At 37.3% G+C, this 21,134-nt stretch overlaps 1 protein-coding gene across 13 annotated transcripts in view; it reads right to left on the reverse strand.

The window, feature by feature from the left end:
• The window catches only part of BIRC6 (baculoviral IAP repeat containing 6), a 221,939-nt gene that overhangs the window by 191,806 nt on the left and 8,999 nt on the right, over positions 1 to 21,134 (reverse strand). For all 13 annotated transcript variants that reach the window (XR_003412372.2, XM_027033515.2, XM_027033512.2 and 10 more), the window contains exons 2-3: positions 3,523 to 3,704; positions 716 to 853 (exon numbers count right to left, since the gene is read on the reverse strand). Coding sequence is in view for 12 of the 13 variants with exons in the window: in XM_027033515.2 (XP_026889316.2) it covers positions 716 to 853; positions 3,523 to 3,704 (320 nt within the window). In the remaining variant the exon portion in view is untranslated. The remainder of the gene's footprint in view (positions 1 to 715; positions 854 to 3,522; positions 3,705 to 21,134) is intronic.

Raw genomic sequence — 21,134 nt, forward strand, 5'->3', positions numbered from 1 at the left:
ACCATGCTGCCACCTTGATCTTGCACTTCCCTGCCTTCAGAACTGTGGGCAATAAATTTCTGTTGTATATATGCTACCTAGCTAATGGTATTATTACGCAGCCCCAACAGATGACAGTACATCACGACATTTTTGTATAGTTACAACTGTACTTGAGAAAAAAGGTATTTATAAGCACAAAAATTATTTTTAGGAAAACGGTTTTTACTTTCTACCTTACATCCTTTGGTACAGAAATTTTACATGTATCGCATTTATAACTTAGACAAAAAAGAAAAATCAGTAAAATATACCCAAGGATTTAATTCAATGCATCATCTGGCACAGACATACTAGTCACATCACCCCAAGATTATTTCAACAAAAACCCAAATGGCCCCCATTTTCAAATACATATTCCATTTCTCACTGAAGCTCATCACCTGACAAGGAGCTCTCTTTAAGCCTCTCAACCAACATAGAGCCACCAAGCACAGAAGCTTTAGGAACAAAGTTAAGCAAAACAGTTCCCATAACCTGAAGTTAATTAAACCTCAGTAAAAACAGTTTCAACTTGAGGTGACTTATAAACACATTTTTTTCCCTAAAGGAGAGGAAAAATCTAGAACTGGAATATTTTCAAGGGGAGATGGAGAGTATGGGAAAGACAGAGAAAGGCAAAAGTATGGAGGTGTGAAATAATCCCAAACAAGGTAATTTTGTTTTAACCTCTTACCTTAGCAACTTTATGGTTTGCTGCAGTCTCATGGGATGTATTTTTTAAACCATCTTTGAGCTGTGTGATGAACAAATCATAACCCTCCGTACTAGAAATATCTACCTTTTCTAAACATGCTGATAAGAGCTGCTGTGCCTAAATTAAAAAAAAAAAAAAAAAAAGATGAACACAGAAAATTAAACACAACAAAAAATGTTACACTCAGATCCTTATTCAAATATTTAATTTGTAATGATTCTAACAAGTACCATACTGCTTTTACTTTTTTAAACAAACTTAATCATATATTGATTTGAAAGGCTGTTAAAAATTAAATGAGATAAAGCAATGTATTCAGTGTAGTATCACAGAATAAAGCTTCAATACATGGGAGCTATTATAAACCACAGCAAGATAAAAAAAAAAAAACTGGACAAACTGACACCATGCTCAAAAATGAAAGGTAGGGGCGCCTGAATGAATGGTTCTGTCAGTTAAGCACCAACTTCAGCTCAGGTCATGATCTCAGTTCGTGAGTTTGAGCCCTGCAACAGGCTCTGTGCTGTTCATGCCAAGCCCACTTCGGATCCTCTGTCTCCCTCTCTCTCTGCCTGCCTCTGTCTCTGTCTCTGTCTCTCTCTCTCAAAAATAAACATTTAAAAATAAAATGAAAGATAAAATTTTAAAGAGATAAATGTAAAATCTTTCAATGAGTTTTCAATACTCAAAGTAAGCAAAACCATAAGAGGGGCATTCACTAAGTCATCAGGTAATATAAAAGAGCCCTCTGTATTGTTACCCACATATTCAAAATGAACTATCTTAACAGAAATGTGTGGTTAACATATGGAAAAGAATACATCCACACTGATCTAACCAAACCTAGGACCCCATACTTCAGTGAAGACAGTGACAAACTAATGTGGTACAGTAAAGGATGCCTGGGATGGTGGAAGGTCTACAAACAATATTATGTGAACAACACAGTTGTAATTATTTAGGTAAATAGAGAGAAATCAGCAAGTGGATGTTAAAGGTCAACAAGGGGAAGAAGGTGGTAAAAGTCAGGTAAATACCTAACATTTCAGTCAGTAGAGAATGAAAAATACTGACTTGAGGATCTATTTCATTATAAATATTCCAATATTTTATTGTAATTCTATAGTTCTTTTTAAAACCTGAACAGTTTGATACCATCTTTCATTGTATTATATCCTTTATTAAGATATCAACCTTAAGTCATCATCTAGTATAAATTCCACAAATTAAAATGAAAAAATGTTCAATACAACTAAAACTAATTCTCTGTCCAAAAACTGTATTTACTTATTTTTTAAGTTTGGCACAGAGAGAGAGAGAGAGAGAGAGAGAGAGAGAGACCAAGTGGGGAAGAGGCAGAGAGAGAGAGAGACAATCCCAAGCAGGCTCCACACTTTGCAGAGCCCCATGTGGGACTCAAACTCACACACGGTGAGATCATGAGCCAAGGTGAAACCAGGTTGGATGCTTATCCAACTGAGCCACAGTTGGCTTATCCAAGTGCCCCATCTGTCCAAAAATTTTAGACAAGACCCCAGATCCAGATATTCTGTTGACAAAAAGAGGACTACTCTCTTTTTAGAATTCAGACTTCCAGCAACATTCTTTCAATATTAACATATAACTGATAACTGTGATATAACACTAAATATGAAATCTAAGTTTATATATATATATATATATATATATCAGTATCTTTTAATAGCCTTCCAAAAAGAGAATAAAAACATTCATACTGCACTTTATTTTTACACACTGATACTTTTCATGTCCTAAAAATGGAATATATGCTATTTTTATAAACTCGTTTTATCAACTAATCATATCAATCCACCAAATGCAAAACACTTCATAATTAACAAATTGGTATGAAGACAAAAATGGTACCCTACTTTATTACGGAACACAGCATTATAATCTTTTATATTCTACTTAAGATGATTTAATCCAGTAACTTTGAAAAATGTACTTTTAAATTACATGAACATCAATGCACACACAAAATAATTTAAATTAAGGTGGACTTACAAATTAAGTAATGAATATGTAACACTACAGAAAAATACATAGAGCTAAAATTTTAAACTGGGATTGTTAAGAGACATGATACATAGCAAAGATAACTCCTTTCTTTTATATTTTTAAAAAAATAAAGAACTACCTCTTCTTTCTCAGTCTTCTCAGCTTGATGTGACCATGTGACTAAATTCTGGCCAAGGAGATGAGCATGAAAAGGATGTATATGAGAGAGGTTATGAAAGAGATCAAGAAGGAATGAAGGAGAGAGAGAAAATGGAAGGGAAGGAGGGGAGAAAAAGTAGAAACAAAGGGAGAGAAGGAGGGAGGGATCACACCCCTTCCCTGAGTGCTCCCCTGGCCTTTTGCCCTTCCTTTCGCTATGACTGGGAAATACTAATGAGACTGGGAACAGCTGTCTTGGACTCAGGAGATGGAAGCTAACTGTTGAGGGAAGTAAAGTTACCCCTACCCTTAGCCCTGCACTGTTACTGGAAAAAAAAAAAAGTATTGCTTAAGTCACTGTATTTTGGGATCTCTATCACAATTTAACCTGTACGGTTTACACTTAAATACCACTTCAATAAATGTCAATTAATTACACAGAGGAATTAAACTAACTTGTGATCTAGAAGTCAATTCTTTATTCTATATGTACAAGAAGGGGTACATATATAATGTCATCAAAGGACAACCTAATTCCATTTAACAAGTAACAGGTCTGAAATTATATTAAGTAGAAAAGTACACTGATACTTATTTCAACTTACCTCTGTAACAGGTAATTCAAGCTGAACCACATCATCCTGCTTTGAAACTGGAGTTTGCAGAGCAGTGTCTAACAACAAGATTCCATTAAGGTCCTTCCTACACCCTACTGCATAATCATCCACAAATATAACTTTATCCACCGCAGATATATACTGACATTTCACCTGTCCACCTGGTTTAGCTGTCAAAAAAACAAAAATTCAACACTTAGGTTTAAAGGCCAATAGTCCATTAAAAATACATGTTTAAATGGAAGCTAAATACAGTATTTAATCCTGGAATGGAAAAAGATTGCTCTAAAGGACATTATTAGAACAACTGATAAACTTGCAATATGTGCTATAGCTTAAATAAAAGTATCAATATGAAATTATCAGAACTTGACAACTATGGAGAATATAATTGTTCTTAGAAATAAACAGGGGCTCCTGGCTGGCTCATTTGGAAGAGCAGGAGACTCATGATCTCAGGGTCATGAGTTCAAGCCCCACGCTGGGTACAGAGATTAATTAAGTAAATAAAACTTAAAAAAAAAAAAAAAAAGGAAAACAAATAAACCTAGAAATAGTAAAGGGTAAAGGGGCATGATATATGCAACGTATTCTCAACAGAGCAAAAGTATGTATATATGTGCGGAAATGACAAGCAAATGTGGTGAAGTATTTAAAATTAAAATTGGTAGAACAGGGTGAAATGTACAGGGAAGTTCTTTGTACTATACTATTTCATAAAGTGTTCAGAACAAAATTTTTAAAAATTAAATATTTGTCATTTTGTGCAAAATTCAATAAGCATAAAGTCAGCATGGACAGTTTCTAGGTAATTACCACAAAAGTTTTTGAGGTCTTTTATAGACGAGATAAAATTATGGAAAACTATAACCCAGGTTAACAGAACTAGTAAAGCCTCTAGTTCAATCCTCACCGAGAAAACACCATCAACTACCACTGAAGATCAATGTTTTCTGAAGTTTCTGCTGAATCAGTATCAGAAGGGTATTTTAATGGAGAAAGTCAGTAAATAAACGAACCATAAAATTTCTCAGAATAAGTTACAGTGGAATTTCAAGACTTACAAAAGCCAGGACAGATGGGCACGAAGCTTTGAATATAATACTAAATAAATTTTTTTGAAGATAACATCAGTTTCTACACTTAAATTCAGACTTATTAGATTAATATTAAGTGTTTCTGCTACAAATAGAGTTTCTGTAAAAAAGACTTTGAAGAATGATCAATTGTGAAATTTTTATTCCAACAGAGAAGATATTTCCCTGTGGGCAAGTAATCCTGCCAGTATATCTCATCCTAAACTCCCACCACAACTCTACAGAACATCCCAGAAACTAGCACTGCTACTGCCTAATGATACAAAAGCAGAAAAATGGAAATAAATCAGGGTCCTAGTCCTCAATCTCCAGAACAACTATAAAGCATGTCATGATCAATGAATATTGGATTGACATTCTTAATCCCAGATTGTTATAGCTCTTTTGGACTCTAACAGATAGCTTGGAGGCATTACAAAACTGATTAGGAACTAACTCATTACCTACATAAAACAAGACAAAAATTTCTATAGTTCAGTCTCAGAAACAGAGGTTTGAAATACATGTTAGCATACAGGATAATAATCTCTGTAATACAATAAAATAGGAATATGTACCTAGCGATTCTGGTATCTAGGTAAAATGGAAAGAAACACAAATTATAGAAACTCAGAGTAAAATTGGGTAAGAACTTGCAAAGATCATTTCAAATCTCCAAAACTCATTAACGATAATATTTTTTATAAATAAATAAATAATGTTTATTTATTTTTGAGAGAGAGAGAGACAGAGACAGAGTGTGAGCAGGGGAGATGCAGAAAGAGAGAGGGAGACACAGAATCCGAAACAGGTTCCAGGCTCTGAGCTGTCAGCACAAAGCCCGACGCAGGGCTCGAACCCACAAACCACGAGATCATGACCTGAGCCGAAGTCAATGCTTAACCAACTGAGCCACCCAGGCATCCTAACCATATTTTTTAAAACTATTCTTTTTTTTAAAGCAATTTTAGGTTTCTAGCAAAGGAAGGTACTTACATTTCGCATATGTGCCCTGCCCCCACACATAACTCTAAAATTTTGTAAAACAAACTGCAAATTCTGCTTTACTGTTTTAGAGATGTGCACTTAAGTGACAATTCATAAAAATTATAATTTTGTTAAAATTTCTCCAGAGAGGTATAAAATGTGAGTAAGACTCTATACCAGAGTTTCCAAATGGGCTTCCACACAACCCTAGAGAATACAATAGAGTGTCACTGGAGATTCCTCACCAGATCTTGGCTAAAAAAAAGTCAGCACTGTTTTTTGAACTTCTTATATTATCCAATACTAGCAGCACTCAGTCATGCACAGTTACTAAGCAGTCTTGCTGACAATTTCTTCAGGCCAGTATAGCAGCATGGAACAGGACTATGTTCATTCAGATGAGTTCATCGCCAGTTTCTGACCTTAGCTAGGGAAAGCCATAAGTAAGCAGTGAAGGCTCTACTGCACAGAGGGAAGAAAGTAGAGGGTATTATCAGCCATACTCCATTGAAGGATCTCCTAGCTTACAGACCTCATCTTAATTACATCTGTAAAGGTCCTATTTCCAAATACAATCAAAGTCTAAGGATTCATGTAGACATGAATTTTGAGGGAAGATTACTGAACCCACTAAAGACCCTTTCTCTCAATCTTTTACTCAACCTGAAGACTTTACTTTTGAGAGGAAGAGCTTTGTTAATGTAGTCTGACAGCATGCTCAAGATGAGATTTACTGATCTCCCCCTAGAAAAGTCTTAGATGGGGTGCACTGGTGGTCAGTCAGTAGAGCATGCAACTCTTGATCTTGGGGTTGTGAGCTCAAGTCCCACATCAAGCTGGCTGCCATCAGCATGGAGCCTGCTTCAGATCTCCTGTCCCCCTCTCTCTGCCCCTCCTTGACTTGTGTTCTCTCAAAAATAAACATTTAAAAAATTTTTTAAATAAAATCTTTTATTTACTTTTTAAAATTTCTAATGTTTATTTATTTTTGAAGGAGATAGAGAGAGCAGGGGAGGAAAGGGGCAGAGAGAGAGGGAGACACAGAATCTGAAACAGGCTCCAGGCTCTGAGCTGTCAGTCAGCACAGAGTGCAAAACGGGGCTCGAACTCACGAATGGTGAGATCATGACCTGAGCCAAAGTCGGACACTTAACCGACTGAGCCACCCAGGTGCCCCCCCAAAAATAAAATCTTTTTTTTTTAAAAAGTCCTAGATTTCTGTGAAAGAAAAATATCTTGCAATGGACAAAAGAATACTTTGTGGAACTTTTCAACTTCTTACATGTTTGAACAAGTCTTTTATTGAGCAAGCAACAAGACAAAGGACAGAAATTCTCTAGTTTCAGTTAAAAATGAAATCCATGTAAATTTAAGTCTGACCCAAAACTGAGCATTTGTACAACAACAAAAATGAGGACAGGTTTCACAACAAGGTAAATTCAACATTTATTTTTGGTTATAACAATTTTAAGCACAGGAAGGTCCGTAAAAGAGACGAAGAAACCAAGAAACCTATACCTGAGCTTGACTGTGTCATTCAGTGAGAAAACATGTTTTCAAAGTCCTGTCGAGTATCATGTCTTGAGTTATACTTTTATTCATGTTGCTCCAGTTAATGATTTTACCAGCACTACTATTCAACACTCAATATATTTTAATGTTACCAATAACACTGATAAACTTACAACAATTTGTAAATTGTATCTCCCAAGACTACCTTTAAAAAAATCCCAGGGCACCTGGGTGGCTCAGTGGGTTAAGCATCTAACATCAGCTCAGGTCATGATCCCACGGTTCATGAGTTCGAGCCCCATATCAGGCTCTCTGCTGCTAAGCGCAGAACCCACTTGGGATCCTCTGTCTCCCTCTCTCTCTCTCTCTCTCTCAAAATAAATAAATAAACATTAAAAAAAAAAACAAACCTTAAATCCCATTTTGGCATAAACCATTTATTTCATTTACCCTATGCGTTTAAAATATGTGAAAATAAATTACTCAAATAAATTACTCAAACTGCTTAACTAATGGTTGTTATGTTTTCAAAAAAATTGGCTAGAAAGTCATTGTTGGTTTTTATTTATTTCTTATTTGAGAGAGAAACAGCAGGGAAGAGGGGCAGAGGGAGAGAGAGAGAATCTTAAGCAAGGTACACACTCAACACGGAGCCCAACACTGGGCTCAATCTCAGAATGGTGGGATCATGACCTGGGCCAAAATCAAAAGTTGGATGCTCAAGTGACTGAGCCACATAGGCAACCCCATTTCTGGTTTTTAAAAAGAAGGAAAAAACACTGACACATACCCCATACCACATACTGCATCTTTTTAGAATTCTGTATAGAAGCTACTTGTAAAATGACTTTTAAGCCTAAGTTAAAAAAAAATTCAGGTAGGAAATTTTAATACAGGAAAAACTCAAATTCCTCCATCTACACCAGAGATCAGTAAACTTCTTGTGAAAAGGGTCAGATTAGTAAATATTTTAGGGTTCACAAGACATAGGGTCTCTCTCACAATTACTCACCTCTGCCCCTTAGTGCAAAAGCAGCCATAGCCAACATGTAAATAAATGGGTGTAGATGTGTTCCAGTAACACTTTATTTACAAAATTAGGAGACAGCCCAAGAGCTATAAGGGTTTGCAGACCTCTAAAATTGACTCCAATGCCTTGCATTAGTGCAGATATTCTTTTTGGGCAGGGGAAACTTCACAAAAAAACAAGTTAAAATTCACAGTCAAACACAATAAACTGCTGAAAACTAACAAAGAAAAATCTTGAAAGCAACCAGAGAAAAAGGACACATTATTTGCATGGAAGTAATATATTTACCATTAAAAACCACAGGGTTCATTAGGAAGTGGACCATTTTTTAAGTACTAGGGAAAAACAAATTCCATATCAACAAAAATATCCACCAAGAATAAAGGTTAAAAAAAAAAAAAAGAAGAAGAAAGGTGAAATGCATTCTTCAATGAAGGAATACTAAAGAGAAATTTTGCCAGCAAAGCTACTCAAAAAGAACTGTAAAAGAAGTTAATCAAACAAAAGAAAAATCATTTCAGAAGAAAACTTAAGAGTATCAGAAATGAGGGAATACCAACAGAAATGGTAACTATCAGGACACCAAGGTGGCTCAGTCAGTGAAGCATCTGACTCACGATTTTGGCTCAGGTCATGATCTCACAATTCATGAGATCAAGCCCTATGTTAGGCTCTGTGCTCATAGCACAGAGATACTATCTCTCCCTCTCTCTCTGCCCCTCCTCCACTCACGCCAGGTCTCTCTCTCTCTCTCTCTCTCAAAATACACTTAAGAGAAAAAAAGAAATGGTAAGTATCTGCGTAAATATAACCAGTGGTTTTTTTGTCTCAGTTCTTTAAAATATTTTTTAAATATTTTTAACGTTTATTTATTTTTGAGAGACACACACAAAGAGTGCAAGCAGGGGAGGAGCAGAGACAGAAGACACAGAATCCGAAGCAGGATCCAGGCTCCGAGCTGTCAGCACAGAGCATGATACAGGGCTCAAACCCACAAACCATGAGATCATGACCTGAGCTGAAGTCAGATGCTTAACCAACTGAGCCACCCAGGCGTCCCTAAAATATTTTTGACAATTGGAGCACACCTAGGTGGCTCAGTCAGTTGAGTGTTCAACTTCAGCTCAGGTCATGATCTCACAGTTCGTGGGTTCGAGCCCCATATCGGGCTCCATGCTGACAGCTCAGAGCCTGGCGCCTACTTCGAATTCTGTGTCTCCCTCTCTCTCTGCCCCTCCCCAACTCATGCTGTCTTTCTTGCTCTCAAAAATAAACATTAAGTATATATACACACATATATTTAATTATTTAATATAATATAATTATATTAATTATATAAATTATATATATAAATATAATATAATATAATTATATTAAATAATTAAATAGTAAAAAATTAAATACACACACACACACACATATATACACACATATATATGTATATGTCAAACATATACAGGGGCGCCTGGGCGGCTCAGTTGGTTAAGCGTCTGACTTCAGCTCAGGTCATGATCTCTCAGTTTGTGAGTTCAAGCCCCACATCAGGCTCTGCAGTGACAGCTCAAAATCTGGAGCCTGCTTCAGATTCTCTCTGCCCCTCCCCTGCTCATGCTCTGTCTCTCTCAAAAATAAATAAACGTTAAAAAAAAATTTTTTTAATAAAAACTAAAAGAGGGAGAGGACAATATGGTAAAAAGATTGCTACATTCTGCTTAAAGTGGTAAAGTACTGATTCTAAATAGATTGTGAAAAGCATATATATTGTAATACTTCAAGTAACTACAAAAAATATATATAATTATAGTAAAAACAAAACAAACAAAAAAACAACAACACATAAGTTAAAACAAAATAATTAAAAGTATCAAATGACCAGGGGTACCTGGCTGGCTCAGTCAGAGAGAGTGAGTCTCTCCCTCCCCCTCCCTCCAAAAAAAAGTAAAAAAAAAAAAAAAAAAAACTAGAAAAAGAAAAGCACAAAATAAACAACAACAACAAAATAGTAATGATAGGAGCAGAAATCAATAAAAGTGAAAATACAAAAATAGAGAAAATCAACGCAAAGTATCCTTTGAAAAGATCAATAAAATTGGTAAATCTCTAGGCAAAGTTGGCAAAGAAAAAAAAGACACAAATTACCAATAATATCAAGAATGAAAGAGAACTAATACACTATAGATCCTGCAACCATTAAAAAAATAATAAGAGAATACTATGAACACTATGCACATAAATTTCACAACTTAGGTTGTCAAATAAATCTGAAAAGTCAGACTGTCAAAATAAATAAACTTGATACTACAAATTTAAAAAGGTAACTGGGGAATAATAAAGACAGAGCTACACATATAAATTTGAAAGTACAGATGAAATATACCAATTCCTTGAAACCACCAACTATCAAAACATCTCAAATGAAATAATCTAAATTAAGGAAATTGAATTCATAGTTACAAATCTTCCAGACAAATCTCCAGGCCTACCTGACTTCACTGCAGAATTTTATTAAACATGTAAGAAGTAATACCAATTCTACACAATCCTCCTCTAAGAAAAAGAAGGAATACTTCCAAATTCATTTTACGAGACCAGCATTAACCTGATGCCAAATCTAGAAAAAGCACAAAAACTACATTACCATTATCCGTCATGTATATCAATGCAAAAATCATCCACAAAAGAAAAGCAAATGGAATCTGACAAATATAAAAATATAATAACATGCCAGGACCAAGTAGAGCTATCCAAGGAATACAAAACTGGCTCAATATTCAAAACCAACCAATTTAAGCTACCATATTAATAGCTTAAAGAAGAAAAACTGCATCAAGTCAGTAGATGCATTTGGCAAAATACAACATCCTTTCATGATTTAAAAAAAAAAACATCTCAGGAAATTAGAAATGAAGCAAGGCAAGGCAAGGATGCAAACTCACACCACTCCTACTCAGTATCATATTGCAAGATCTAGCCACTGCAATAAGAAATGCTTAGATTTAAAAGCCCCACAGGGGTGCCTGGGTGGCTCAGTCGGTTGGGCGTCCGACTTCGGCTCAGGTCATGATCTTGCGGTCCGTGAGTTCGAGCCCCGCGTCAGGCTCTGTGCTGACAGCTCAGAGCCTGGAGCCGGTTTCAGATTCTGTGTCCCCCTCTCTCTCTGACCCTCCCCCGTTCATGCTCTGTCTCTGTCTCAAAAATAAATAAACGTTAAAAAAAATTTTTTTAAAAAAAGCCACAGAGATTAAAAAGGAACAAATGACACTGTCCCTACTCACAGACAACATGATTAACCTATCCAGGAAATCAAAAAACAAAAGCAAAACTCCTAGGGGTGCTTGGGTGATTCAGTTAGGAGTCCGACTCTTGATTTTGGCTCAGGTCATGATCTCTCAGTCCTGAGATCGAACCCCAAGTCAGGCTCTGCACTGAGCATGGAGCCTGCTTAGGACTCTCTCTCTCCCTCTGTCCCTCTCCCTCACTTTCATGTTCTCTCTCTGTCTCTCTAAAATAAATAAATGGGGGGAGGTGGGGAAGAGGGGAAAATGGGTGATAGGCACTCATAAGGGCACTTGTTGAGATGAGCACTGGGTATTGTATGTAAGTGATAAACCACAGGAATCTACCCAAAAACCAAGAGGACACTTTACACACTGTGTGTGAGCCAATTTAACAATAAATCATATTAAAAATTAACTAATTAATTAATTAATTAATTAATTTGAAACTTCTAGAGCTACAGTCAGTTAAGCGTCCGTCTTCAGTTCAGGTCATGATCAAACCCACAGTTGGTGGGTTTGAGCCCTGTGTTGGGCTCTGCGCTGACAGCCTAGAGCCTGGAGCCTGCTTCAGATTCTGCGTCTCCCTCTCTCTCTGTCCCTCCCCTACTCACGCTGTGTCTCTGTCTCTCAAAAATAAAAATGTTAAAGAAATAAAATTAAATTAAAAAATAAAATAAAAAATAAAAAAAAACTCCTAGAGCTAATGAGTTTAGCAAGGTTACAGTAAACAAAATCAATACACAAAAACCAATCAATTGTATTTCCATATACTAGCAATGATCAATCAGAAGCTGAAATTTACAGAAAACAGTAACAGTATGACAGCTTTAAAATCATAAAATAGGGGCACCTGGGTGGCTAAGTCAGTTAAGCGTCCGACTCTTGATTTCACTCTCTCTCTCTCAAAATAAACAAGCGAACAAAATACAGTATCACAAGAAAGTGTGGTGGTGGCAAATGGATAGAATCTATGGAACAGGAGAGAATCCAAAGACAGACCCACAGAAACATGGCCATTTGATTTTTTTAATTATTTTTAATAGTGGTAAATTAACATAAAATTTAGCATTTTAACTTTTTGTTTATTTATGTTTACTTATGTACTTGTGTTTATTTTTGAGAGAGAGAGACAGACAGACATAGTGAGAGCAGGGGAGAGGCAGAGAGAGGGAGACCCAGAATCTGAACAGGCTTCAGCTCTGAGCTCTCAGCACAGAGCCTGATGCAGGGCTCGAACTCACAAACTGTGAGATCATGACCTAAGCTGAAGTCAGATGCTTAACCGACTGAGCCACCCAGGTGCCCCACCATTTTAACCATTTTTACGTATACAGTTGAGTGGCATTAAGTACATTCACGCTGTTGTGCAACCATCATCACCATCCACCCACAGAGCTCTTCTCATCTTGCAAAACTTAAGCTCCATAACCATTAGACACTAACTCCTCCTTCCCACTTCCATACTCCCAGTGCTCAGCAATCAATCACTATTCTACTTTCTGTTTCTATGAAATTGACTGCTCTAAGTACCACATATAAGTGGAGTCACATGGTATCTGTCCTTTTGTGACTGGCTTATTTCAATAAGCATGTCTTCAGTTCATCCATGTTGCAGTATATGTCAAAATTTCCTTCCTTTCTAAGGCTAATATTCCATTGTATATACACACCATACTTTGTTTATTCATACATCCATCAATGGACACTTGGGTAGCTTCTGCTTTTTGACTATTGGGAATAATGCTGCCATGAACATGATGTACAAATATTTCTTCAAGACCCTTTCAATTCTTTTGGATGTGAAATTGTGACATCATAATTTTATTTTCAATTGTTTGAGGAACCACCATACTGTTTTTCCTAACAGCTGCACTATTTTATATTCCCACCAAGAGCGTACAATACAAGGGTTCCAATTCTCCACAATCTCACCAACACATTATTATTTTTTGTAACAGCCATTTTAATGGGTGGGAAGTGCTACTGCCCCATAGTTTTAATTTATATTTCCCAAACATTAGTGATGTTGAATATCTGTGTGTGCTTGTTGGCCCGCTGTATTTCTTCTCTAGAGAAATATCTTCAAGCATTTTGCTCACTCTTTAATCAGGTTGTTTTGTTGTTGTTGTTGAGATGTCAAAGTTTTCTATATTCTAGATATTAATTCTCTATATATACCTGGATATGTGACTTGCAAATACTTTCTCATATTCTGCGGTTTGATAGGGCCCTTTATGCACAAAAATTTTTCTTGATAGGGTCCTTCATGCACAAAAAATTTTCATTTTAATGAAGTCTAACTTGTCTATTTTTTCTTTGGTTGCCTGTGCCTTTGATGTTATATCCCCAAAATCACTGCCAAATCTAGATTCATGAAGCTTCCCTCTTTGCATTGTTCTAAGAGCTTTACAGTTGTCACTGTTACTTTTAAGGGTCCAACTTCATTCTTTTGCATGTGGATATCCAAGTTTTCTCAGCACCATTTCTTGAAGAGATTGTCCTTTCCCCCAATGAATGGTGCTGGCCTTCTTGTTGAAAATCAGTTACCGCATATGTGAGGGCTTACTTCTGGGCTCTCTATTCCACCAGTCCTTATGTCTGTCTATGCCAGTACCACATTGTTTCGACTACTGTAACACTGTAGTAAATTCTGAAATCAGTGAGTCCTCAACTTTGTTCTTTTTCAAGAATGCTTTAGCTATCTGGGAGACCCTTGAGATTTCACATGAATTTTAAGATGGGTTTTTCGATTTCTGGAGATTTTGATAGAAATTGCAATGAATCTGTAAATCACTTTGGGTAGTATTGATTTTTTAACAATATACAGACAAAACCAAGTGCTTATAAGATTCAGAACAGTGGAACTCATTTTTTTTTTTCCAACGTTTATTTATTTTTGGGACAGAGAGAGACAGAGCATGAACGGGGGAGGGGCAGAGAGAGAGGGAGACACAGAATCGGAAACAGGCTCCAGGCTCTGAGCCCAGAGCCTGATGCGGGGCTCGAACTCACAGACCGCGAGATCGTGACCTGGCTGAAGTCGGACGCTTAACCGACTGCGCCACCCAGGCGCCCCTGGAACTCATTTTTAATGGAAATGCATAATGGCACAGCCACACTGGTTTGACTATTTCTTATAAGATTAAACATACACTTACCAAATGGCCCCGGAATCCCACTTCTATGTATTTACCCTACAGACATAAAATCTTACATTCACATAAAAACCTGTACTCAAATGTTTATAATAGCTCTATCATTAATCACCAAAAGCTGAAAACATCCAAGTATCCTTCAATGAGTGATTGACTAAACAAATGGTGACACATTTATACAATGAAATACTGTTCAGCTATAAAAAGAAATGAACTATACGGGGCATGTAGGTGGCTCAGTCATTTAAGTGTCCAACTTAGGCCTAGGTCATGATCTCATGGTTCACAGGTGCAAGCCCCGCATCAGGTTCTGCACTGACAGCTCAGAGCCTGGAGCCTGCTTCAGATCTGCAGATTCAGTCTGACTCTCTCTGCCCCTCCCCTGCTCTCACTCTCTCTCTCTCAAAAACAAACAAACATTAAAAAAATTTTAAAAAGAAAGAAATGAACTACTGACACATAAAACAACTCTAAGTGCAAAAAGTCAGTATCAAAAGGTTACATAGGTACACCTGGAGCCTCACTGGGATTCTCTCTCCTGCTGCCCCCCCAATTGCACTCTCTCTTTAAAAAATAAACAATTTTTTAAAAATAAAAAAAACTGTAAATGCTTCAAATAAAAAATGTGTACCACAGGATTCCATTTCTAGGACATTCTAAATAAGACAAAACTAAAAGTACGGAAAACGTGATTGCCAAAGGTTGGAGGGGAAGGGAGCAGGGTAAGCTATAAAGGAGATGGCACGGGTATTGAAACTGTTCTGTATCCTAATTGTAGCAGTAGTTAATGCATATACTGCCAGTACACAAAAAATGTGTACTATTTTATTGTGCGGTATTAAATAAAATTTATTTTAAAATGTTATAAAATAATAAAGACAGGGGTGCCTGGGTGGCTCAGTTGAGTGTCCAACTTTGGCTCAGGTCACAATCTCGTGGTCTGTGAGTTCGAGCCCCACATCAGGCTCTGTGCTGACAGCTCGGAGCCTGGAGTCTGCTTGGATACTGTGGTCTTCCTCTCTCTCTGCTCCTCCCCTGCTTGTGCTCTATCTCAAAAATAAATAAATGTTATAAAATAATAAAAACATAGGAAAATATTCATAATACACTATTAACTAAGAGGGAAATAGTTCATAACATATCACTGCAATCCAAATTCTGTAAAAATACATTAAATAGAAAAAAGCAAAAAGAAATTATTACATACCAGAATGCTAACAATGGCCATCTCTAGCTAACAAAATCATAGGTGACTACTCTTTTCCTTAGTCTATTTGATATCCTATAATAAGGTAAATCACTTTTAAAATGAGAATTTTCAGGAGCACCTGGATGGCTCAGTTGGTTAAGTGTCTGGCTCTTGATTTCAGCTCAGGTCATGGTTCGTGGGTTCGAGACCCACATCAGGGCTCTGTACTGACAGACAGCATGGAGGCTGCTTGGGATTCTCTCTCTTCCCTCTATCTCTCTCCCCCCTCAACCCGCTTGCTCTCTCTCTCTCAAAAATAAATAAAAAACTTAAAAAAAATTTTTTTTCAAATGTGTGAAACTGGGGGGGGGTTTAGTGTTTTTGTTTGTTTATTTTGTTTTGTTTTTGAGAGAGAGACCGTGAGAGCAGGGGAGGGGGGCAGAGGGAGAAGGAGAGAGAATCTCAAACAGGCTCCATGCCCAACACAGAGCTTGACAAGGGAGACTCAATCTCACAACTGTGAGATCATGTCCTGAGCCACAATCAAGAGTCAGAAACTCAAATGACTGAGGTGCCCCAAAACTGTTTTTTAAAATCAGTTACTTCTGGGGCACTTGGGTGGCTCAGTCGATTGAGCGAACGACTTCAGCTCAGGTCACGATCTCATGGTTTGTGGGTTCCAGCCCCGCGTCAGTGACAGCTCAGAGCCTGGAGCTGCTTCGGATTCTGTGTCTCCCTCTCTCTCTGCCCTTCCCCACTCATGCTCTGTCTCTGTCTCAGGAATAAACATAAAAAAAATTTTTTTTAATCAGTTAATTCTAATACCTTCTTCAAGAAACAGTCAATTCTTTATCAATGCACTATCCATTTGCATTCCTGCAAAACTTGCAAAAATATTATCAAAAATACATGATCTTTGCAAACTGACAGGACACACTGTAAAATTCCATTTCCACAAAGATAACATCAGAGTTCAGTGCTTAAAATACTCTAACATAGTATAGAAAAACATCATTCAAAGTCAATCAAAAGGGTACAAAATCAGCGTTCTAACAACTTTTAAAATATAATTAAAGTAACCAAAAATAAAATCACTTAACAAAAGTTGTTAGTACACTATACTATTCAAAGCCAAAGTGAGTATTCCTGTAAAACAAAACTTGGTGCAAAGCAAAGCAAATTTGGTAAAGTTCAGTGTGTAGACCATGAAAAAGGGTAACAAATGGATAAAATGCAATGCAGCCATAGTATTATTCCAGGCAAAAGAACCGACATCTGCCTGAGCACGAAAGAGGGTCTCCAAAAGAGACAGATTCATTGGAATTAAGAGTTCCAAGTTCCGGAGTGCCCGGCTGGCTCAGTTGGTGCAGCATGCAGCTCTTGATCTTGGCGTCCTGAGTTTGGGCCCACACTGGGTGTAGCTTACTTAAAAATTATATCTTAAAAAAAAAAAAGTTCCAAGCTCTCTATTCACTTTATCCAAAAGTTCCACCAAACCACTTATTTTACAACAATCTTAAATATCTGACATCAACTGACAAAGTTTTATTTATTTTATTTATTTTTTTTTCTGACAAAGTTTTAAGAACATAAATAATCGCCACTGAAGTTTCTGTGGATGGGACTCAATCTTTTTTTTTTTTTTTTTTTTTAACGTTTTTATTTATTTTTGAGACAGAGACAGAGCATGAACGGGGGAGGGGCAGAGAGAGAGGGAGACACAGAATCAGAAACAGGCTCCAGGCTCTCAGCCATCAGCCCAGAGCCCGACACGGGGCTCGAACTCACGGACTGCGAGATCGTGACCTGAGCCGAAGTCGGACGCTTAACCGACTGAGCCACCCAGGCGCCCCGGGACTCAATCTTTAAGGACCTACCCCATGCAAGAAATTCTGGGGCCTATTTCACATATGTTATTCAATTTGTCACAGTTAAAAATCCTTCAAACCACCTTGGGACACAAAGGTTACATTCTTCCTTCATGATTTTGAACTGGCTATCATTAAGTAAAATTTGAGAGCTACCTTCCCTACTGATGTTGCTCAAGATAACTCTAACCATCTGTATATAAATTCCTGTTGCAACACAAAGTTGCCCATATGATAAGGAACTCAGCTACAAATCAATACAATTAAGTAATGCAGAACATGTACCCTGTGAATTTCTATTTGGAACTCATATTTGAAAGTACTGTTCTCCGTAGAATACACATGGTACATGTATCTAGAGGTCACACAGACCTTTCATCATTCCTCACATAGCCTACATTTTAAGTCAGTCCAAGTCAAATTCCATCCAAATATGATGAAAATCCATCTAGCTGTTTTTGCATATACAGTATGCAAAAAAAGGGCAATAATAGGGCAAAAGAAACTTCCCTGGATTACCTGCCCTGTTTTCTAACATTACTGGGAACTTTGCTCAAGGGCTGCTTCATAGACCCTTCCAGACCAAAGCACAGCACAAATTTACCCATCATCATCTCATACCAGCTCTAATTTCTTACAGCATTTATCACCACTTGATAGTGTGTGTGTGTGTGTGTGTGTGTGTGTGTAATATACCTCTTCCCACTAAACCACTGGCTCTAGGAAATCAAGGACTTTGTTAACTAGTGTATTGCCAGTGCTTGACACACAATAAATGTCTTTGAATAAATGAATCATTTTCTATAGTTTCAAAGTAATAGATTAAAACTAAATGATAATGTAGCAAAATACAATAGTCTCACAGCTTTTGTTTTGGCTTGTTAACACAACATGAAACAAAGACAGTTCAGGCATGAAACTAGCTGTGGGCCTATTTTCCCCTATCTTACTCCTGGGCTGCCAGTATGAGGAGGTCACTGTCCTTGGCTCTAGTGACATTTTGGTGAACAAGTATCAGAGTACTTGGCTGGTTCAAAAAACAACCAAAACTGATTTATACTGAAAAGGACAAAACAGAAAGCAGAAGAGGGGGGCCTGGGTGGCTCAGGTAGGTGTCTGACTTTGGCTCAGGTCATGCATGATCTCATGGTTCGTGAGTTCAAGCCCTGCATCCAACTCTGTGCTGACAGCTCAGAGCCTGAAGCCTGCTTCCTTCAGATTCTGTGACTCCCATTCTCTCTGCCCCTCCCCTGCTCACGCTGTCTCTCTCTCAAAAATAAATCAACGTTAAAAAAATTTTTGAAAAAAGAAACGCAGCAGCATAAATTTGGTTCTTGACATATCTCTGCTGCTTACAAGCATATTGCATTATATATTCACTAAATACAATTTAAAACACAATGGGGTAGGTTTTATTAGCAGATAACTTGGGAGGTTTTTCTTACCCCAAAAATTAAGGCTAAATAGAACAATATTCAGTTCAAGATACTATTCAAGTGAAACTTGTCTCTCATTTATCCCAGACTTATCATGAAGTTGGAACCTCTAAACCTATCTGCACATTAGAATCACCTGGTATCCTGTTCGGGCGCCTGGGTGGCTCAGTCGGTTAAGCGGCCGACTTCAGCTCAGGTCATGATCTCACAGTTCGTGGGTTTGAGCCCCACATCGGGTTCTGTGCTGACAGCTCAGAGCTTGGAGCCTGCTTTGGATTCCATGTCTCCTTCTCTCTCTGCCCTTCCCCTGCTCCCTGTCTTGCTCTCTCTCAAAAATAAATAAACATTAAAAAAAAATTTATATAGATTCACCTGGTATGCTGTTAAAAAAAAAAAAAGCCTGGCTTCCACTCCAGACAACTTGAGTCAGAATAATGGGACCCCAAGCAGAATTTTTTTTTTTAACTTCCCCTGATGATTCTAATGAACAACCAAGGTTGAAAACCACTGCCCTATGCCATCTCCCCAATCTTCTCTCCTACTTCATAAATCAAAGTAAAAGTACAGAAACAAATCATGAAGATTTAAATTCCTGGCACCCACAATAAATCTCAATCCTATCTGCCCCTTCTAACATTTCTATCATTTCCCCTAAAAAAGTAAGCATAATATTTATCTCCCCTAAAATACATCCCTGATTTAATATACTCAAATGAGACCACAATTACTTCTTTTTAGGGGCACTACCCTTCTCACAAACTATTTTATATAGCAATTACTTTATTCTTTTTTGTTATTTGTACATCTATTATCCCCTCTTTTATACCCAAAGAGTTTGTCTTAACTTTTTTGTTTCCTTCACATCTGAAGTGCTACAGTCTACAAAGACATTTCTATATTCATTATCAGATAATGAAGTAGTCTAAGCAAAAATTATCAGACCAGGGGCGCCTGGCTGATTCAGTCAGTAGAGAATGCGACTCTTGATCTCAGGATCAAGCCCCACGCTGGGCGTGGAGCCTACTTTACAAAAAAAAAAAAAAAAAAAAAAAAAAAAAAAAAAAAAAAAATTGTATAATAAAAAAGTAAATAAAAATAAATAGTTTAAAAAAAGAATTACCCCTTTTAAAGATGGTAACTCTGAGAAGTTATCTTGCCAAAGGCATGAGGCCATCAGCAATGCAATGCACATATCAGAGGTACCTCCCTCCCAACACTCTCCCCACCGCTCTTACATACTATTGTAGAGAAATCTGTTATTGTTTATATTCTATCAACTAACTGATACTAAAAACATAGCTCCTATAAAAATAGGTGCCTAAATTTTTTACCTTAAACTAGAAGTCCTTACACTGAAAAATATGGGAGCCATAGGTCGGAGGGACCAAATCCAAGATCCTCAGGCCATCTATCACTCCCAGCCTTGTGCTTTGCACTCTAATACCAAAGGGCTTAATAACAAATACTGCCTGCTTCATGCCTCTACTCTTGCTTATGCTACCTAACTCTACCAACTTGTCTAGAAAGGTTTCCAAATTGGGAGGCAGGGGAGAATTCAAATTCATCTTTATCCCAATATGGCAGGCAAACATTTGTTGAATTAAGCTATATAATTAAAAACCCCAACCCAAAAGTAACACTTATTGAGTGCTTATGGTAGGTTAAGCAGTAACTACATGTGTCAGGTTATTTCATCTTTCCAGGGGTGCCTAGCTGGCTTAGTCAGTCAAGCATCTGACTCTTGATCTCAGGGTCCTCAGTTAAAGCTCCACATTGGATGTGGAGCCTACTTAAAAAAAATTTAATTTTTCCAATAACCCAACAAGTTAAGGGTGCCAGAGTGAGGTTAAGAATGTTGCCTAAGGGCACAGATAGTAAGTGGTAAATCATTGACTGAAGGCATTCTGGCTCCAGAACCAATATCCTTAACCACTAGGCTCAGTCTTCCTAACCTGTGTCCCCAAATCCTCAAGCTTCAACTTTGAATTCCCAATACCTCCTGGACATCTCTACTTGGATGTCCTTCAAGAACCTCAAAATTAATGTAACTTAAATCACTATCTCCCTCT

This window comes from Acinonyx jubatus, chromosome A3 (assembly GCF_027475565.1).
Source record: "Acinonyx jubatus isolate Ajub_Pintada_27869175 chromosome A3, VMU_Ajub_asm_v1.0, whole genome shotgun sequence".
Lineage (NCBI taxonomy): Eukaryota > Metazoa > Chordata > Mammalia > Carnivora > Felidae > Acinonyx > Acinonyx jubatus.